The sequence below is a fragment of the Felis catus genome, chromosome E3 (assembly GCF_018350175.1).
Source record: "Felis catus isolate Fca126 chromosome E3, F.catus_Fca126_mat1.0, whole genome shotgun sequence".
Classification (NCBI taxonomy): Eukaryota; Metazoa; Chordata; class Mammalia; order Carnivora; family Felidae; genus Felis; species Felis catus.
In genome coordinates, this window is record NC_058383.1 from 17,324,129 (window position 1) to 17,343,997 (window position 19,869).

Here is a 19,869-nt window from a genome sequence, read left to right on the forward strand (position 1 = left end):
CTCTGCACTGAGCAGAGAGCCTGATTCAGGGCTCAAACCCATGAACCAGGAGATCAGCATACAGCCTGACATGGGGCTTGAACTCATGACCCTGGGAACAGGGGTCCAAGCTAAAATCAAGAGTTGGCAAGCTCAGTCGACTAAGCTACCCAGGCACCACCCTAGTGCTTCTTGATTAAGGATTCTTTAAAATGAGAATCTTCCCATTGCAAATAAATAAGGTTAACTGTGCTAACTTTTAATCATAAAAATCAATACAGCTTCCCACATATGAGCCTTAGCTATTCCATAAACCACTCTCCTGACCCTCACAATGCCTAAATTGAACCAATATGTATTCACAGCCAGCATGGCCAAGAAATACCAGTGCAGGGGCATCCAGATAGTTCAGTAAGTTAGGAGTCCTACCCAGGGCGCCAGAGTGGCTCAGTCAGTTAAGCATCCAACTTCACCTCGGGTCATGATCTCACTGTTCATAGGTTCAAGCCCCACATGGGGCTCTGTGCTGACAGCTCAGAGCCTGGAGCCTGCTTCGGATTCTGTGTCTCCCTCTCTCTCTGTCCCTCCCTTGCTCATGCTCTGTCTCTCTCTCTCTCTTAAAATAAAAAAAAAAAGGTAAAAAGAAAAAAAAGAGTCTGACTCTTGATATCGACTTGGGTCATAATCTCACGGTTCATGAGATTGAGCCCCACAATGTGCTCTGTGCTGACAGCAGAGGGAGCCTGCTTTCTCTCTCTCTCTCTCTCTCTCTCTCCCTCTCTCTCTCTCTGCCCCTCCCCTGCTCATGCTGTCTCTCTCTCTCTCTCTCTCTCTCAAAATAAATTAAATAAACATTAAAAAATTAAAAAGAAAATATGCAGTAATATTACTGCAGTGCAGTAATATGCCAACATTGGCACCATTTGAACCCCAATTTCCTCATCTGAATTTTTTTTGAAAGATAGAGAGAGAGGGGGCACAAGTGAGCAAGGGGCAGAGAGACAGAGAGAGAGAGAGACAGAGAGAGAGAAAATCCCACAAGGGAGAGAGAGAAGCGGGCTCACCCAAAGCAGGGCTAGAACTCACAAACTGTGAGATCATGACATGAGACAAAGTCAGATGCTTAACCAACTGAGCCACCCAGGGGCCCCCTCCTCATCTGAATTTAAAGGACTTCCAGGGGTGCCTGGGTGGCTCAGTCAGTTAAGGGCCCAACTTCAACTCAGGTCACGATTTTATGGCTCATGAGTTCAAGCCCCACATTGGGCTCTGTGCTGACAGCTCGGAGCCTGGAACCTGCTTCAGATTCTGTGTCTCCCTTTCTCTCTGTCCCTCCACCCCTCATGCTCTGTCTCTTTCTCCTTAAAAAATAAATAAGCATTAAAAAAATACTAAAAATAAAAAATAAAGGCCTTCCGAAAATTTGATCTCAGAACACACTGGGAAGACAGGGGACAGTAGTCAGTACTTTCTGGCTGTGGCAGGCCGATAAACCCCAAAGATGTCCACAGCTAATCCCCAGAAACTGTGAATATTTTACTTTACATGGCAAAAAGAACTTTGCAGATGTGATTGAAAGTATGGAATTTTGGATAGAGAGAGTATCATGGATCACCCAGGTGGGCCCATTAATCGCGTGAATCCTTAAACTCAGAGAACTTTTCCTGGTTTGGTCAGAGAGAAAGATGTAAAGACAGAAGGTCAGAGAGATGTAACCTTGCTGGTTCTGAAGATGGAGGAAGGGAGCCATGAGCCAACAAATGAAAGCAGCCTCTAGAAGCTGAAAAGGCAAGGAAATGGATTCTTCCTTAGTGCCTCTAGGAAGGAACTCAGCCCCTTGATACCCAGGGCGATATTAGCCCAGCAAGACCCACATCAGACTTTTTTTTTTTATGTTTATTTATTTATTTTAAGAGAACAAGCACGTGCAGAGGGGAGGATCAGAAAAAGAGGGAGAGAGAGAATCCCAAGTAAACTCCACATTGTCAGCACAGAGCCTGACGTGGGGTTTGATCTCATGACTCTGATATCATGACCCTGAGATCATGACCTGAGCTGAAATCAAGAGTTGGATGCTTAGCCAACTGAGCCACCGAGGAGCCCTGACCCATGTCAGACTTTAAATCCTCAGAATTAGGAGATAACAAGTTTCAGGGCACCTAGGTGGCTCAGTTAAGCATCTGACTCTTGGTTTCTGCTCTGATCATGATCTCATGGTTTCGTGAGTTCAAGCCCCACATTGGGCTCTGCACTGACAGTGTGGAGTCTGCTTGGATTCTCTCTCTCCCCCTCTCTCTGCCCCTCCCCCACTGGCACTATCTCTGTCACTCTCAAAACAAATAAGTAAAAACTTTAAAAAAGAAAAAAAAAGAAGAAGATAACAAGTTTGTGTAGTTTTAAGCCACTAAGTGTATGGTAATTTGTTACATCAACCATAGAAAACGAATACATTAGCTGATCTGTAATTTCCCCTTCCATGAATCAGACCAGCAGAGAACTGTGTGTCTATGTACTGCCTCTCTTACCCAGAGGCAACCATCATATAATTATTTTATTGACTTGTGGTTTGATTATGGGGTTATTGGCTGACATTAAGCAGCACTATAAACATCAACCTTATGAAACTCTTTGTTGCTTTTACCATAATGGTGTGGTTGAGGAAGATTTCATTACACCAAAGTTTCCTCTCCATCAGAACCTGCAGAAAATTATTTTCTGTCCTAGTACTTGGAAGAGAGACTCCTGGTTGGGTTTCCCTCTTTGTTGGCTGCTAGGAAGCTTAGAGCAGTGATTCTCATGCAAGCACACCTTGGGCTGGAAGAACTACCAGGATCACCAGGGCAGTTTTTGCAAACTGTATTTGCATCCCCCAGGAATTTCAATCTGTCTCCTTGGAGGAAACTGTTCCCCCTTCCTCCCACAAGATCCATCGCTTTGCCAAGCCACTGTGCTATTTGATGACAGACAAAATTTTCTAAAGGCCTGATACATAAGGGAAGCCATTTTAGATTTCTAAGTCAGCATGACTACATAAACTTTGTTTAAACCAAAAGCCAGGGTGAGGGGGTGGCCCTTGGCTAGCTCAGTCCATGGAGCATGCAACACTTAATCTCAGGGTTGTGAGTTCAAGCCCTGTATTGGGTAGGGAGATTATTTAAAAAACAAAATCTTAAAAAAAAAATCCTTAAAAAACAAAACAAGGGATGCCTGGGTGGCTCAGTCAGTTAAGCATCCAACTTCAGCTCGGGTCATGATCTCAAGGTTTGTGAGTTTGAGCCCTGCGTTGGGCTCTATGCTGACAACTCAGAGCCTAGAGCCTGCTTTGGATTTTGTCTCCCTCTCTCACTGCCCCTCTCTCCCCTGCTTGAGCTCTGTGTCTGTCTCTCAAAAATAAATAAACATTAAAAAAAATTAAAAAACAAAACAAAAGCCTGATTTATGGCACATCCAGCATACATTGTACCCTTGCTTTGTAAATGAGGAGCCTAAAAGAAAGTCATCATATCCGTAAGATATGGTCAGTGCACCTACTCACTGAATTCCTTGACATTAAAACTTGTGATTCCTGCCTATATGTTAATCTATAATCTCTTGACTTTTATAACAGGTAAAAAAAGTATATAACCCTTGGGGTGCCAGAGTGGCTCAGTCAGTTAAGCCTCCAACTCTTGATTTTGGCTCAGGTCATGATCTCTCAGTTCATGGGATTGAGCCCCACATTGGGCTCTGTGCTGTCAGCGTGGAGCCTGCTTGGGATTCTCTCTCTCCTTCTCTCTCTGCCCCTCCCCTGCTTGTGCTGTCTCTCTCTCTCAAAAATAAGTAAGTAAACATTTTAAAAAAGTGTATAACCCTGTAAAAACTCTTTATCCTCTGGAGCACCTTCTTCCTGTGAAGACCATGTCTCCCAAGCAACTGTCCTAACTTGGGCTCAAACAAAACTCCCTTCCTCACTTATAGGGATTCTGAAAGGTTTGTTCCTTTTGCATCGACATATCTAAAGGAGCAAGTCCTATTTCTCAGGTCTGTTGATTTGGAGAAAGTGTTGAGAATTACTGTCTTAGGGACACTTGACTGGCTCAGTCGATAGAGCATGCAACTCTTGATCTCAAGTCATGAGTTTGAGCCCCACATTGGATGTAGTTTACTTTAAAATTTTGTTTAACGCTTATTCATTTCTGAGAGACAGAGAGAGACAGAATGTGAGGGGGGAGGAGCAGAGAGAGAGACAGACAGACAGACAGACAGGATCCGAAGCAGGCTCCAGGCTCTGAGCTGTCAACACAGAGCCCGATGCAGGGCTCGAACCCACGAATTGTTGAGACCATGACCTGAGCCGAAGTTGGACGCCCAACCGACTGAGCCACCAATGCGCCGCTGAATGTCGTTTACTTTAAAAAAAAAAGAGAGGGGCGCCTGGGTGCCGCAGTTGGTTAAGCGTCCGACTTCAGCCAGGTCACGATCTCGCGGTCCGTGAGTTCGAGCCCCGCGTCAGGCTCTGGGCTGATGGCTCGGAGCCTGGAGCCTGTTTCCGATTCTGTGTCTCCCTCTCTCTCTGCCCCTCCCCTGTTCATGCTCTGTCTCTCTCTGTCCCAAAAATAAAATAAAAAACGTTGAAAAAAAATTTTAAAAAAAAAGAGAGAGACAGAGAGACAGAGAGGGAAGGAGGGAGAGAGAGAGAATTATTTTAGAACAGCAGTTCTCATATATGATCCTGGAAGTCCTGGAGGGGTTCACAGGCCCTTTCAAGGGGTGCCCAAGGCCAAAGCTATTTTCATGATATCAAGTGTACAATACAGGTTTCCAACAGCTACTTGACCAGTGATATTCCAAAAGGCTGGATGCCAAAGCAGACATGAGAATCCAGCTGTAGCCTATTAATCCAGACACTAGTGAGGTTTGCAAAAATGTCACTCTTTTCACTTTTAAAACATCACTCTTTTCACTATTTTCTATTACATTTAAAAAATTTTTTTAAGTTTAGTTATTTACCTTGAGAGATAGAGACAGCGCGAATGAGAGAGCTGGTGTGCAGAGGAGGGGCAAAGAGAGAAAATCCCAAGCAGGCTCCATGCTGTCAGTGCAGAGCCCTACATGGGGTTCAAACTCACGAACAATGAGATCGTGACCTGAGCTGAAACGAAGAGTCATAGGCCCAACCGACTGAGCCATCCAGGCGCCCCTTCACTATGATTTTTGAAAATATAGCTATTTTTCATTAAAAAATACGTTACTTACATGAACATGTAACGCAGTAATTCTTTAGTGAATTAATAAATAATTTTAAGTATTTCTGAGTTTTAATTTCAAAGGCAGTAAATATTGATAGATATAACCCACATAAGCAAAAATTATTTGGATTCCTCAATAATTTTTAAAAGTGTAAGGAGGTTGGGGCACCTGGGTGGCTCAGCTGGTTGAGTGTCAGATTTCGACTCAGGTCATGATCTCGCATTAATTAATGGGTTCAAGCCCTGCATCGGGCTCTGTGCTGACAGCTCAGAGCCTGGAGCCTGCTTTGGATTCTGTGTCTCCCTCTCTCTCTGCCCCTCCCCTGCTCATGATCTGTCTCTGTCTCTCAAAAAATAAAATAAAACATTGAAAAAAATTTTAATAAAAAAATACAAATAAAGGTGTAAGGAGGTCCTGAAACCAAAATGTTTGAGAACTACTGAATTGCAGCAAATACTTTGTAGGCGAGAGTGCTCCTGGTATGCATGTTTTGCTTTAACCATCCCATACACTCTCTTTTTTCTACTTTTATTTGCCAATTGCCTGTTTTTTCTGAGTGTTTGTTGTCTAAATAACTAGTTCTTTATCCTTGGAGGGGCAAATGCCCGCAAATGAGCGCCCCAGGAGACTTAGAAACTCCAGGAATGTGATTCTTGATGTTGGAGTCCTGAGTTCAAACCTGAGGTTGGACACAGAGCTTACTTAAAAAGTAAATAAATAGGGGAACCTGGGTGGCTCAGTCAGTTGACAGCTCAGAGCCTGGAGCCTGCTTTGGATTCTGTGTCTCCCTCTCTTTCTGCCCCTCCCCCGCTCACACTCTGTCTATGTCTCTCTTTATTTCTCTCTCTCTCTCTCTCTCTCTCTCTCTCTCTCTCTCAAAAATACATAAACATTAAAAAAAATTTGGGGGGGGGTGCGCCTGGGTGGCTCAGTTGGTTAAGCTGCCAACTTCAGCTCAGGTCATGATCTCATGGTTTGTGGACTGGAGCTCCATCCACATCGGGCTCTGTGCTGACAGCTTGGAGCCTGGAGCCTGCTTTCAGATTCTGTGTCTCCCTCTCTCTCTGTGCCCCTCCCCAACTCGTTCTCTGTCTGTGTGTGTGTGTGTGTCTCTCTCTCAAAAATAAATAAACGTTAAAAAAAATTTTTTTTAGGGTACCTGGGTGGCTCAGTTGGTTAAGAGGCCAACTCTTCGTTTTGGCTCAGGTCATAATCTCTCTGTTTCATGAGTCCAAGCTCCAAGCTGGCAGTGAGGAGCCTGCTTGGGATTCTCTCTCTTCCTCTCTCTCTGCCCCTCCCTCACTTGCACTATCTCTGTCCCTCTCAAAATAAATAAACTTAAAAAATGTTTTTAATAATAAACAAATAAACTTATTATGAAGCTATTGCCACCAAGTTTACCTTCATTGTGTCCGCAGACTAGCTAAGGTTAGCAAGGTTATCAATTAACTCCACTCAATTGTTGGGTCCCGATATTTGCATTTTCTCTCTCCCTGGTCACCTGATCTTATTTTCCCCTGCTCTTGTTGCGCTGGGATTGTACCTCCCAATAAAGCACAAGCATGTAGGGTTTGCCCAGACCTCTATTTACTAGGGAAACTGGACTAATAGAGTCATTGTTAGCTTATATTCTTGGTAACAAAATAGATATACAGGCATCCCCTGCTTTTCAAAAGTTTATGTTATGACACTTTGCTTTTTTTGCTAATGTTTTTAAAATTTATTTTTGAGAGAGAGAGAGAGCACGCACGCACAAGAGAGAGAGAGAAAGTGCAAGCCAGGGAGGGGCAGAGAGAGAGAGGGGTCAGAGGATCCCAAGTGGGCTTTGTGCTGACGCAGCAAGCCCGATGCAGGGCTCCAACTCATGACCCGTGAGATCATGAACGCTCATACGACTGAGCCACCCAGGCGCCCCACCACTTTGCTTTTAGGAAAGACCTACGTTAGTACCTGTTTTCACTAACAAAAAAAAAATCCAGAAGGGATTTTCACTTTTTCAAAAAAAAGGTGAAAAGTGACAATGGTGCTCAGAGTTTGTTTGTTTTGCAGTCAACTGTCATGGAGATCTCCTTCCCTGGGAACTAGACTCAGCATCCCAGCATCAAGCCATCATAGCTTTGGACTATGTGAGCATCTGTGCTTGATCTCAATTTATATTGTGCATTTGTTAGCAAGATATGACCTAAGGTATGAGAAAAGCCTAAAAGATGAGTCCCCAGCCAGGGGAGCATGTGACTCTTGGTCTCAGGGCTGTGGGTTCAAGCCCCACATTTGGGTGTAGAGATTACCTAAAAATAAATTTTTCAAAAAAAGGAAGAAAGGAAGGAAGGGAGGGAGGGAGGGAGGAAAAGAGGTTGATTTTTGGATCTGGGAATGCTAAAAAAAGTTTTTCATATAAATTAATAGTAACTGCTTCTTTGCTTTATGCCTTTTCCGCTTCCAAAAGTTTTCATAGAAATGCTCTACTTCCGGATAGCAGGGAAAACCTGTGTGTGGCTATTCAACTCTTCATTTCCATTCTCCTCCACCCTTCTCCATTCTGATCTGTTCCCCCAGAGTGACCTTTATGGGCCACATCATGGCCTCCCTGTCACTCTGGCTTCTGGGAGGTTTCAGAGTTGGGAGGAGCTGGCAGGTGATGGGAGGGTAGGAGGAAAGCGAGATGGTGACTTTTATTTCCCAGCTCCCTCCCTGCATGAGCCACAGGTTGATAAAGGTCACATTTCTCCATTGAAGGAGCTCCCACTGAGCTCTCTCCTCCAGGCTCTCCATTTCCAGCTCCAGTATGTGTTCCTTCTCTTGGCCTCTCCAGGAAGGGCTCTCCACTCTTGCTAGCCCCAGCATGCTTCACCCATCCCTTGCTGGTTTCCCTTATCCCTGCCTAGACCTCTGTAAATAGTTCTTTAATTAAACTCTCCTTGATTCCTTTGAGGCACCATATGTTTCTTAGGCGGATTGCCATCGAAATACACTGAAGAGTTGAGTGACTTTCCCAAAGTCACACAAAGAGTAAGTGACAACACTTGAGAGCAGTCTAACACAGAAAAGGGTGACGTCCTTTTGGCTGTGCCAGCCTGCCCAGGCCCCTCCCAGAATCCTTGGCCCTGCGCAACTTGACGGAATCTGTGATCCTTTTGTTGGGATGGGATTGAATTCCCTAGGGCTCCCTTCCCAGACCTGGCCAGCAACTCCAGTAACCAGAGCTGTGTGAGAAGAAAAGGCCAAGCCACTGGGGTAAGCCGCACCCCGAATAGAGGTGAGGTCTCTGGTGAGTCACGCCACTGAGGGGCCACCTGCTCCATCCCAAGGGCTTGAGCTAACCTACAGCCCGCCTCACCAAGGACCCAGAACATCAGCCTCACAGCACCTAGCTGTCCTCATCTTCCACCTTTGCCCACAGGGTTCTCCACTCCTCCACCCCCCACCCAACAGTGTCCTGGAGCTAGGACATCTGCTTCCCACCCCCACCTTGGGCCTCCAGAGATATGAGATGCTCACAGGGCTCTGGGTGGGGCCTCTAGGCTCCCTGCTTCCCCTTTCCAGCCCTAGATCCTCTCAGATTGCCGGAGATGGGCTCCAGCCAGGGAGGGTGGGGCAGCTCCTGGGACCATCAGGAGTCACAGGCTGCCTAGGCTGTGACAGAGCTGTGGCTGGGAGCAGACCTTCACCCATCTCCGTGCCTCCAGCTGACTCAAATGTGCCATGTCCCAGCACCTGCTCCTTCCATTTGTGATCCTTGGTAACTCAGGGGATAAGAGATGGCTGCAAGGGACCTGGGCCTTAGTATCTGGGAAGCTGGAAAGCAGAACGCCTGGGTTCTGTGTGGGTAGTGGGGTGTCAGAGGAGGAAAGAGAGGAAGACATCAGGAAGAATGAGGGAGTGAGGTGTAAGAAGGGAGAATAGCCTACCAGAGGGGAAAGGGGCCTGGATGCCAGGAGATGGCGTAGCTCTAAAGCTTGGGGGCAGGGAGGCAGGGAGGACTCATCAAATTATAGGTCTCTAGCCTCTTCCTGCTTCCCTCTTTCCAGCCATCAGCCCCATCCCAGGAGCTCTCCAGGACTCAGGTAAGGCAGTTGGACTGGGGGGTGGGTGTGGGGGGTGTATCACATGGGAGGCAGAAAAGATGGGAAGGGTAGCATGGGTGCTCCAAGGGGATGCTGAAAGAACAGAGAATTGGGGAAAGGGAGAGAGGTAGGGGAGGGAGAACAGGAAGATGGGGACTGGGAAGTGTCAGGGACTGGAAGTCACCAGTACCTTCCTCTCTCTTTACCCTCCAACTCCCAGCTCTCAGTCCTACCCAAGAAGAACCTGAAGATCTAGGTAAGGAGAGTGGGGGTTCCTCAGATCTTAAAGAAGGTTAAGCCTGGCTAGGCAGTGAGGAAGGTGGAAGTCCTGGGGCATGTGGGTGGCTCAGTCGGTTGAGGGTCCCACTTTGGCTCAGGTCCTGATCTCTGGTTGGTGACTTAGAGCCCCTGAGTTAGAGCCCCGTGTCAGGCTCTGGGCTAACAGCTCAGAGCCAGAGCCTGGAGCCTGCTTCAGATTCTCTCTCTCTCTCTCTCTCTCTCTCTCTCTCTCTCTCTCTCTGCCTCTGCCCCACTCATGCTCTGTCTCTCTCTCTCTCTCTCCTCTCTCCCTCTGTCAAAAATAAATAAACATAAAAAAAAAAAAAAAAGTGCCTAAGTCCTCTTTGTTCTTTGTTCAGAGGTGCAAACTGAAGCCGCGCGGGAGACAGGGCTTTGTCTTGAGTTACCTGGGCCTCGTGCCTAGGGACCAGGCAGGCTATGACCTCCATGGTTCCCCATTGCAGACTGCGGCCGCCCTGAGCCCTCTACCCGAATCATGGGGGGCTCAGAAGCGCAGCCAGGCAGCTGGCCGTGGCAGGTGAGCCTGCATCAGAGGGGGGGCCACATCTGCGGGGGCTCCCTCATCGCCCCTTCCTGGGTGCTCTCCGCTGCTCACTGCTTCGTGACGTGAGTATTCGCCCACGTCCAAACCCTCTTCAAAAGCCAAGCCAGCCCCGCAGCTTGATCCCATGCACTCACCGCCAACTTGGAACCGAGCTGCGCCAGTCTCCCTGCCCAACCTCGAAGTTCTCTTCGAGGGTATCCTTGTTCTGAATACGGTGGACGCCACCTGCAGACTCGACCCACCGCTCCACCAAATATCCGGGTCTGAATTCCGTCTTTCCAATGTCCCCCAATCAATCATCCCCAAATCGCATCCACTCCTCCCCTTTTTGGGAATCTATCTCAACCTGGATCGCCCTAGCCCCTAATCTGGATCCCACTCTGCCCCTCCTGGGTTGCTACTGATCCCACCTTCTCCCTCGCTCTGAGCGAGATCCCACCCCCACGAGAGTCTGTCCCCACCTTGGGGTCAACCTAACCTCCTCCTGCCTGGGCCTCCGCGCAGGAACGGGACCTTGGAGCCCGCGACCGAGTGGTCGGTACTGCTGGGCGTGCACTCCCAGGACGGGCCTCTGGACAGCGCGCACGCCCGCGCGGTGGCCGCCATCCTCGTGCCGGACAACTACAGCAGCGTGGAACTGGGCGCAGACCTGGCCCTCCTGCGCCTGGCCTCGCCCGCCCGGCTGGGCCCCGCCGTGCGGCCGATCTGCCTGCCGCGGGCCTCGCACCGCTTCGCTCATGGCACGGCCTGCTGGGCCACTGGCTGGGGGGACATCCAGGAAGCGGGTGAGTGAGGTGAAGGGGTCCCGGGAAGCAGGTTACCGGAGAGGTGGAGCCTACTGAACGGTCTTTGGGGGAAGACCTCGGGCGAGTCCTAAAAGCTGGGCCCTGGGTGGGTGGGCCCTCAGGGCGGGGGGGGGGGGGGGGGCTCAGGAGGCGGGGCCCACCGAGTGGCGCCTTGGGTGGGGTCCTGGAGCGCAGATTTCTGCCACGCCGCAGGTAAATGCTGTGCAATTGTCCATCTATCCTCCTCCCCAAGGGCTCTCAAACTAAGACTACTGACTCATCCACCCCGATTCCCTCCTCACCTTTCCTTCCAGGTTGTTGTTGTTGTTGTTGTTGTTGTTGTTTCCTTTCCTGGATATGGGATCTGAATAGGGTTCCCATCCTAGCTCGGCTATTTCAGACAAACCACTTCATCCAACCCATTTCCTCCTCTGAAAATTAAGGAAAAATAGTGCCCAGTTCGTGAGGTTGTTGGGTTAAGGATTAAATGAGAAAATCCATGTAAAGTTTATAGCACAATACCTAACAGCAGTTATTAATGTACTTCAGATATTTTTGCCCTAGGTGATGGTGCACTAAAGCACAGCACCTGGCATATCCTAAGCGTTCAGCAATGTCAGCTTCTGCCCTCCATTCCCCTGTCCCTCTTCCTCCCATCCTCCCCTCCCCTCCCTTCACTCATCTCTCTACTTTCCCACCTCCTGTCTTCTCCCTACTTGCACTCATTCATTCGTTCAGTTCATCTTTCCTTCATTCAACAGGTATTTCTTGAACACCTCCTTGTGGCAGGCACCAGTGAGGAGCCTGGGCCAATCATCCAGGCCCAAAGTTGTACCTTCTAAACTAGGGCAGTTGCAGTGACAATTCCAAGAAGTCACAAATGAGAGGTTTTCAGGACTTGGGAACTGACTGGGGAGAGGAAGCTGAGACAGGGGTCACAGCTGACAACCCAGCTTCCATGCTTGGCAGCTTGGTACAGGACCACACCTTAGTCTACATGGCACCTTTGTTGAAAAGCGTGCCCTCTCAAGATTGACACAGCCCATGTCAGGGCTCAGATCTTAGTGATTTTAGCCCGCACAGGCCTCGTTTATTGTCTGGATACTGCTCTCACTGCACAACCATCCATGGAGGCTCTCACTAGGTGCTTGATAGGGCCATTCCTGAGATGAGGATATAGGAAGAACAGAGAGGAGCAGGAGGTGACAATGACTAGTTTTGAGTGTAGCAGTCTAGGGTGCCATGGGGTATCTAAGTAGATGTCCAGGAGGCAGCTGAAGGGCATTAAGCCGAGCTGGGGCACAGGGGACTTCCTATCTGCCTCACAGCATTTGCTCTCTGGTTCGACCTGCAGACCCCCTGCCTCTCCCGTGGGCGCTACAAGAAGTGGAGCTCAGGTTGCTGGGAGAGGCCGCCTGTCAGTGTCTCTATAGCCGGCCTGGCCCGTTCAACCTCACTTTCCAGCTATTGCCAGGGATGCTGTGTGCTGGCTACCCGGAGGGCCGCAGAGACACTTGCCAGGTGAGGGGAGGCCCCTGCATCTGCCTCACAGGGCCAGGCAGAGCCCTAACCAATAGGAAGCATGAGGAATAGACAAATATCTCTCTCAATGTCTCTGAGCCTCATCTGCAAAAAGAGGGCAAGATTGCCAACGGATAGGATTGATGAGAAGATTATAAATGGACAGAACTTGGGGCTCAACAAGAGGGCACTGTTACTTATGGCAGCACAGTGCAGAGGTTACCTGCCAAGACTCCAGAGTGAGTCAACCCGGTTGGAAGTCCAGCACCACCACTTACTAGCTGTGTGACCTTGGCTAAGTTATTTAACCTCCATATGTTCAGACTTTCTCATCTGGAAGATGGAGATGATACTTTATAGGTGGCCTCACCCTACTTCATAGGGTGGCTATGATGATTATAGGAATTTGTATATATAAAAGCACTTAGGGGGCGCCTGGGTGGCGCAGTCGGTTAAGCGTCTGACTTCAGCCAGGTCACGATCTCGCGGTCCGTGAGTTCGAGCCCCGCGTCAGGCTCTGGGCTGATGGCTCAGAGCGTGGAGCCTGTTTCCGATTCTGTGTCTCCCTCTCTCTCTGCCCCTCCCCCGTTCATGCTCTGTCTCACTCTGTCCCAAAAATAAATAAAAAACGTTGAAAAAAAATTTTTTTTAAAAATAAAAGCACTTAGGACAGTGCCTGGTCTTTAATAAGAGTTCAAATAAGCATTAGCTATTATTATTATCCCCCATCCCAGTCCATAGCACCGCACCTATTACTTAGTAGGTTCATTTTAAAAAATGAATTAATTCCTCACAGATGAGAATTTTCCAGATATCTTGCTGAAAACAAAACATAGTATATTTTAACCATTTCCCCCAGGAACTTTCCTCCAATGGCACACATTTTTGAGGGCACTCAAGCGTGAATGGTGGTGATGGGAATTCAAGCTAGATAGTCTTCAGCGTCCCTCCCAATTACGAGGTTCCAAGACCTAGGGACATAATCCCCTGCCTTCTTGGACAGGATTGCAAACAATTCAAATTCCTCTAAACCAAGCACTGTCCATTAGAACCTCCTACAATGTTCTATACCTGTGATGTCCAGTATGATAGCCACTAGCCACATTTTTGTTGTTGTTGTTGTTGTTGTTTCCTTTCCTGGATATGGGATCTGAATAGGGTTCCCATCCTAACTCGGCTATTTCAGACAAACCACTTCATCCAACCCATTTCCTCCTCTGAAAATTAAGGAAAAATAGGCTATTGAACATTTGAGATGTGGCTAGTGTAACTGAAAAATTGAATATTTCATTTAATTATTTTTTAATTTTTAAAAGTTTATTTTGAGAGACAGAGTGGGGGGGGCAGAGAGAGAGAGGGAGAGAGAGAATCTCAAGCAGGCAGACTCCACACTGCCAGCACAGAGCCAGATGCAGGGCTCAAACTCACGAACCATGAGATCATGACCTGAGCCAAAACCAAGAGTTGGTCCCTTAACCGACTGAGTCACCCAGGCACCCCTATTTGAGCCATTTATTGAACAAGAATCAGTTGGCTCTGAATGAGACCTGAAGGCCTCTCTAACGTGGCCTTTAATGCATTAGCTTGCTGCCTTTGGCTTTGGCTGCTCATCAGCCTTTCTGCCTTAGAAAGCTTTCTTCTGTTTAGAGTTGCAGGGAATGCAGAGGACAAGTACAGCCAGGGCCAGTTTCCAGAAGATGGCTCTACGTTTGGCAACAAGAAGAGGTTTAGAATCTTTGTGAGGTGGCCTAGTATAAGCTGGTGGGTCCCTGGGCTGATCCCCTGACACTGAATTATCTACCATCAGGGAGACTCTGGGGGCCCCCTGGTCTGTGAGGAAGGCGGCCAATGGTTCCAGGCAGGAATCACCAGCTTTGGCTTTGGCTGTGGACGGAGGAACCGCCCTGGAGTCTTCACTGCTGTGGCCCCCTATGAGGCATGGATACGGGAACAGGTGATGGGCTCAGAACCTGGGCCTGCCTTTCCCACCCAGTCCTGGGAGCCCCAGCCAGGTCCCTGGGAGCCCACTGATGAGAACTGCACCATTGCCCTGCCAGGTAAGGGAGAAGGACCCCTAGATGTCACCTGGACATGGAAGATTTGAGTTGGGGTGGAAACTGCTGGTGGCCTGGGAGGCCCCCTGACCCAAGTCTCTCACCCCTCAGAGTGCGGGAAGGCACCAAGGCCAGGGACCTGGCCCTGGGAGGCGCGGGTGATGGTGCCAGGATCCAGACCCTGCCATGGGGCGCTGGTGTCTGAAAGCTGGGTCTTGGCACCTGCCAGCTGCTTTCTGGAGTGAGTGAAAACGCAGTCTTAGATTTTTTCCCCTCCGCACCCCCCCCCCCATCGGCCTGAGACACTATCGACCTGTCCCCAGCCCTTCCCCTGGGTAGGGTAGGAGTAGGGGTGGAAGGGCACATCGGTCTGGAGTGCGGGGTTTCACAGGCAGGTGTAGGATCCAGCTTGCAAAGCGGGATCCTAGTCTACTGGGGGCAAGTACGGGGTAGTATAAATTCTATCAAGGATGCCGGGTTCTCTGGAAATCCAGAGTCCAAGCCAGACATGTGTGGGTTTGAGCCGAGTGCGCAGGATGTGGCCCACTTCCCAGTTTCCCCCAACCCGCAGCCCCATCAACTCAGACCTCCTGCCCCGAGACCTAGACAACTGGCGCGTGCTACTGCCCTCGCGTCCGCGCGCAGAGCTGGTGGCACGCTTCGTGCCGCACGAGAATGCCTCATGGGACGACACCTCGGATCTGGCGCTGCTGCAGCTGCAAACGCCGGTGAACCTGAGCACCGCCTCGCGGCCAGTGTGCCTACCTCACCCAGAACACTATTTCCTGCCCAGGAGCCGCTGCCGCCTGGCGCGCTGGGGCCGCGGGGGTGAGCAGGGGCCCCACGCAGGGCTGGGCGGAGCCGGGCCGGACTCCTCTGCAGCGCAGGCTCCCTTTCTTTTCTCTTCCAGAACCTGAGCCCGGACCCAGCACACTGCTTGAGGCGGAGCTGTTGGGCGGCTGGTGGTGTCACTGCCTGTATGGCCGCCAGGGGGAGTCAGTGCCGCCGCCAGGAGACCCTCCACACGCGCTCTGCCCCGCCTACCAGGAAGAGGAGGAGGCGGGCCGCTGCTGGGTGAGCGACGGGGGCGGGGCCCGCGGGTCTTAATGCGAGTGGTTGCCAGGGCAGGGTCTGAGAGGAACTAGGAAAGAGGCCGAGCACTCTGCGGGCAGGGACGGGATTAAGGCGGGGCCTCTCGCTGGGGGCGGAGCCTAGACCTGGAGGACTTCGGGGAGGGGCCTGAGACGGGCCCTGGGCGATGTCTGACCTTTTTGCTACCCCTAGATTTAAAGAGAATCTTAAAGTGAGGGCTGACTTCTTACACAGATTACTATTGGAGCCTGGCTTGGAGGAGGTGGGACTTGTTTTGTCTGAGTGAGAGAGAGAGAGAGAGAGAGAGAGAGAGAGAGAGAAGTACAGGAAAGCCCCAGGACCTTTGATAGCCTCTCATCAACTTGCACATGCTCTTGCTGCAGAACTACTCTCATTGGAGCCTTCTGTGCCAGGAAGAGGGGACCTGGTTCCTGGCTGGAATCAGCGACTTCTCCAGTGGCTGCCTACGTCCCAGAGCCTTCTACCCCCTGCAGACCCATGGCCCATGGATCAGCCATGTGACTCGGGGAGCCTACCTGGAAGACCAGCTGACTTGGGACTGGGGCCCTGAGGGGGAGGAGACTGAGACACAGGCTTGTCCCCCTCACACAGAACATGGTGGTGAGGGCTTAGGGCTAAGAGGGCTTTGGGGCTCCTGCGTGTGCTAAGATCCATGGCAGACCCTTCAGGGGTCAGCTGTGGAGCCCTCACTTAGGTGGTCACCTCCTCTCCCCTAGCCTGTGGCCTGCGGCCAGAGCCAGCTGTGATGGGTATCCTGTGGCCCTGGCTGGCAGAAGTGCATGTGGCTGGAAATCAAGTCTGCACTGGGATCCTAGTGGCCCCAGGCTGGGTCGTGGCAGCCACTCACTGTGTCCTCAGGTGGGTCTCACCCATCTCTTGGGCAAGAGGGAAGAAATGGAAAGATGGGCAAAAGAACTTTTTTTTTTCAAAAGGACTTTTAAAATAGTGGGATATAATCCCTTTAGGGCTCTTACAGTACAGGGAACCACTACAAGTGTTTTGAGATAGAAGAGAAATTTGGAAAGAGGAATAATGAAGGAGCTAGTGGAATGACCTTGGAGTTCATTCTGCCCTGTCCTCTGGATTGGGCAGGACTTTATAGCAATTCGGGGAGCAGGAGGTCACATTGGGCTTTGTTCCAACAGGCCGGGCTTTACAACAGTGCCTTATATTGAAGTGTACCTGGGCCGGGCAGGGGCTAGCCCCCTCCCACAGGGCCACCAGGTATCCCGGTTGGTCATCAGCATCCGTCTGCCCCGACACCTGGGACTTAGGCCCCCCCTTGCCCTCCTGGAGCTGAGCTCCCGGGTGGAACCTTCGCCATCAGCCTTGCCCATCTGCCTTCACCCAGGGGGTATCCCCCTGGGGGCCAGCTGTTGGGTGCTGGGCTGGAAGGACCCCCGAGACCGAGGTGAGAGAGCCCAGGGTCCTGGGTGTGAGAGGTGACTGAAGGCCAGAATCCCTGTGACAACCCTCTCTCCTCTCTCTAGTTCCTGTGGCTGCAGCTGTCTCCATCTTGACGCCACGACTCTGTCACTGTCTCTATCAAGGCATTCTGCCTCCTGGGACTCTCTGTGTTCTGTATTCAGAGGGTCAAGAGGATAGGTGTGAGGTAAAGGGGCCTGGGCGTCCTGGTCCAGGGAGGGGAGAGGCAGTGCTGGGCAGCTGGACCCTAGAGAGAGAGCAGGGTTGGAATTCTTGAGTGCTGGGTCCCAAATGGGAAGAAGTGTGCTTCCTAGCTGGACCTCGGAGAGAGACCAGGGGCCTGGATGCCTAAGGATGTAGAGAAGTGGTGCTTTGTGGTTGGACTCTAAGGAGAAGGTGCTGTGAATCAGAAGGAAGGGTAAGAGACCCTTTTGGGCTTGGCCCTGACACTGCAGGTGACCTCAGCACCTCCGCTCCTGTGCCAGACCGAAGGAGGCTCCTGGGTCCTCATGGGCATGGCTGTTCGAGGGAGCCGGGAGCTATTTGCTGCCATTGGCCCTGAAGAAGCCTGGATCGCCCAGACAGTAGGGGAGGCCCATTTCCTGCCTCCCAATGGCTACCCCCACTGGCCCCCTGAAGGCAGCGACCTCTGCCCCCCCGACCTGGCCAGGGCCTCAGGCTCCCCTCAGGCTGCTCTGCTCCTGCTGCTACTATTGCTCCCCCTGATCCAGGGCTGAGGGGGCCTGGGTCCCTTGGCCGCCTCTCCTTCTCCTCCTCCACCCCCTCCAGCCCTCCACTTCCCGCCCTGTAGGGCTGGAATGTGGCCTAACCGGCTTTGTTCCCTAGCCGGAACCTCCAGAGGGCCCCACCCACCCGGACTGCAGCGGCTTCGGATTATTGGGCCTCTGTGCCTGGCTATTTTGGGCACGGGAATCCTTGGGGGCAGTGGGAAGCAGCCAATAAAGGTGTAAACACAGACACGTGGCCTTGTGGCATTGCTGGGGGAAGGCTGAGGGGCTGGGGGAAGCCCAAGGGATAGGGCCCATCCCTTCTGGGTCTCTGTGAGTCAGGCCTTGGGCTCCCAGGAAATGTGTCCCTGATAACGTGGCAGCTGTCCTTCATTCCTGCCCCAGGGCGGGGGAGGTTGGGTGGCAGCTGGGTGTGTGTCACCTCCCCAGTGGAATCAGCATCCCTAGCACCTGATAGACACTTCAGCCCTAGCTCAGACCCTACTTCCCTTCTCTCTCTGCCCCCTGCCATCCTCCACCCCTCCCAGACTGAGGGTGAGCGTTAGAGGAAGAGTCCAGGAGTCTGGGAGTGCAGAGGGTCTGTCTGCCTTATCCTATATCTACAGACAGCTACCCCTCCTAAACACACCCTGATGAATGCCCCAGAGTGTACACCTCCAGTGCCCCCAGTACACACACGTGACACTTATGTGGGACCCTTCAAGGGTCCACTTTCATATCCTGCCCAGTGCCTCCAGAGTTTGGGCACCAGCATGTGTCCTTGTATGTACATCCCACTACCTCACCCACCGTTTACTAGTGCACCTCCCTGCATGAATTCAACCACATTCCCTGCTAACTACTAAGTCATGGGGTCTGGGGTCTGATAGATAAGTCCATGAAGTGCTCCCAGTGTAGTGGGGAACACCCCTGGCTGGGCATCAGGAATAGGTCATGGAAAAGGTTGATGTTTGAGTACAGAAAAAGGGCAAATGGAGACCCGGGGAAGGGGAAGTGCTAGGGTGGAAGCCGGCTGATAAGGGTGGCAGAGGGGTCACCTCAGGGGCTGGAGTCACCATCTATAGGTAGAGTGGGCAGAGGGTGGGGGAGGGGAAGCAGGGAGTTCCTGGGAGATTGTGGAGAGGGGCAGAGGTTCTTAAAGGGACAGGCTTATCATTAGCTGCCAGATCCCAAAGAGACTATTCCCCTGAATCTCCACAAGGACATACATCCCCACCTGTGTCCCATACCCAGTCACCCATATGCCATTCCCCATAAACATTTAATACACCCATCCTCTCCCCAAACCCACCACAGCGTCCAATGTTGCTCCCTCTTCCCTGACTTAGACTCCCTCCGAGTTAGCCAGTTAGCTTCTAGCCCCTCACCCACTCCAGGAATTCCTTGCCCTCCAGGAGAGGCCCCAAAGTTTTGGCTGGGAGGTCCCCAGTCTTATGGAAATTAGGTGGGGAAGTGGGGTCTGTTTTTCTGAGGCTTGAAGCCAACACACATGCCCAGTTGTCCACAGACTTATACACTGATTTAGGATGAACCTGACCCCAACCCGGTCACATGAGCTTTCTTCTCCTGGACCTGTGCCACCTGCACCCTCCACCTGAGACTTTCCCTGGACCACTCTCCTCCCATATTTGCCTTAACACTCTTTCATAGCTCCTCTGGCCTGAGTTGTAACAACACCTTCTTGAGGAACCCTTCTTTATGCCAGCCTATGCCAGGCTCCTGCGAACAGGCCCCCAGAGCACCCGTTCTTCTTTATCAGAGGGCCTACCTTGAAATTATTCTATAATTGCTATGTGATTACTTGATTCAAAGCTGTCACCTCTAACTTCACTGTGAGCTCAGCGAAGGCAGAGATGGTGTCTGTTTTGTCTCCTGTGCCTGGAACATAGTAGGCACTCAGGAAATATTTATGAGATGATTGGCACTGCCAGTCGCACTCACCACACCTCAGCACACACAGAGGAGGCCGCAGGCTCTATAGAAGGGCCTGAAACGGCAGGTCCAGGGCAGACCCAGGTGTCCTGAGCTCAGATACCAGGCTGAAGGAGGGAAGAAAGGAGGAGCAGAGTGGCCCCAGGACAACAAAGGCTGGGCCAGGCCCTGGGG

General features: G+C 51.0%; 1 protein-coding gene across 1 annotated transcript; it reads left to right on the forward strand.

Annotated features, from left to right (window-relative positions):
* The first annotated feature begins 8,910 nt into the window (after positions 1 to 8,910).
* Positions 8,911 to 17,992, forward strand: PRSS36 (serine protease 36). The gene is made up of 14 exons (XM_045048282.1): positions 8,911 to 8,947; positions 9,237 to 9,272; positions 10,016 to 10,178; positions 10,621 to 10,901; positions 12,256 to 12,422; positions 14,230 to 14,479; positions 14,588 to 14,717; positions 15,048 to 15,304; positions 15,387 to 15,550; positions 15,952 to 16,189; positions 16,306 to 16,447; positions 16,735 to 17,000; positions 17,080 to 17,201; positions 17,470 to 17,992. The coding sequence occupies exons 1-14, from the start codon at positions 8,911 to 8,913 to the stop codon at positions 17,749 to 17,751; spliced, it is 2,535 nt and encodes an 844-aa protein (XP_044904217.1). The 3' UTR covers positions 17,752 to 17,992.
* The last annotated feature ends 1,877 nt before the right edge of the window (positions 17,993 to 19,869 follow it).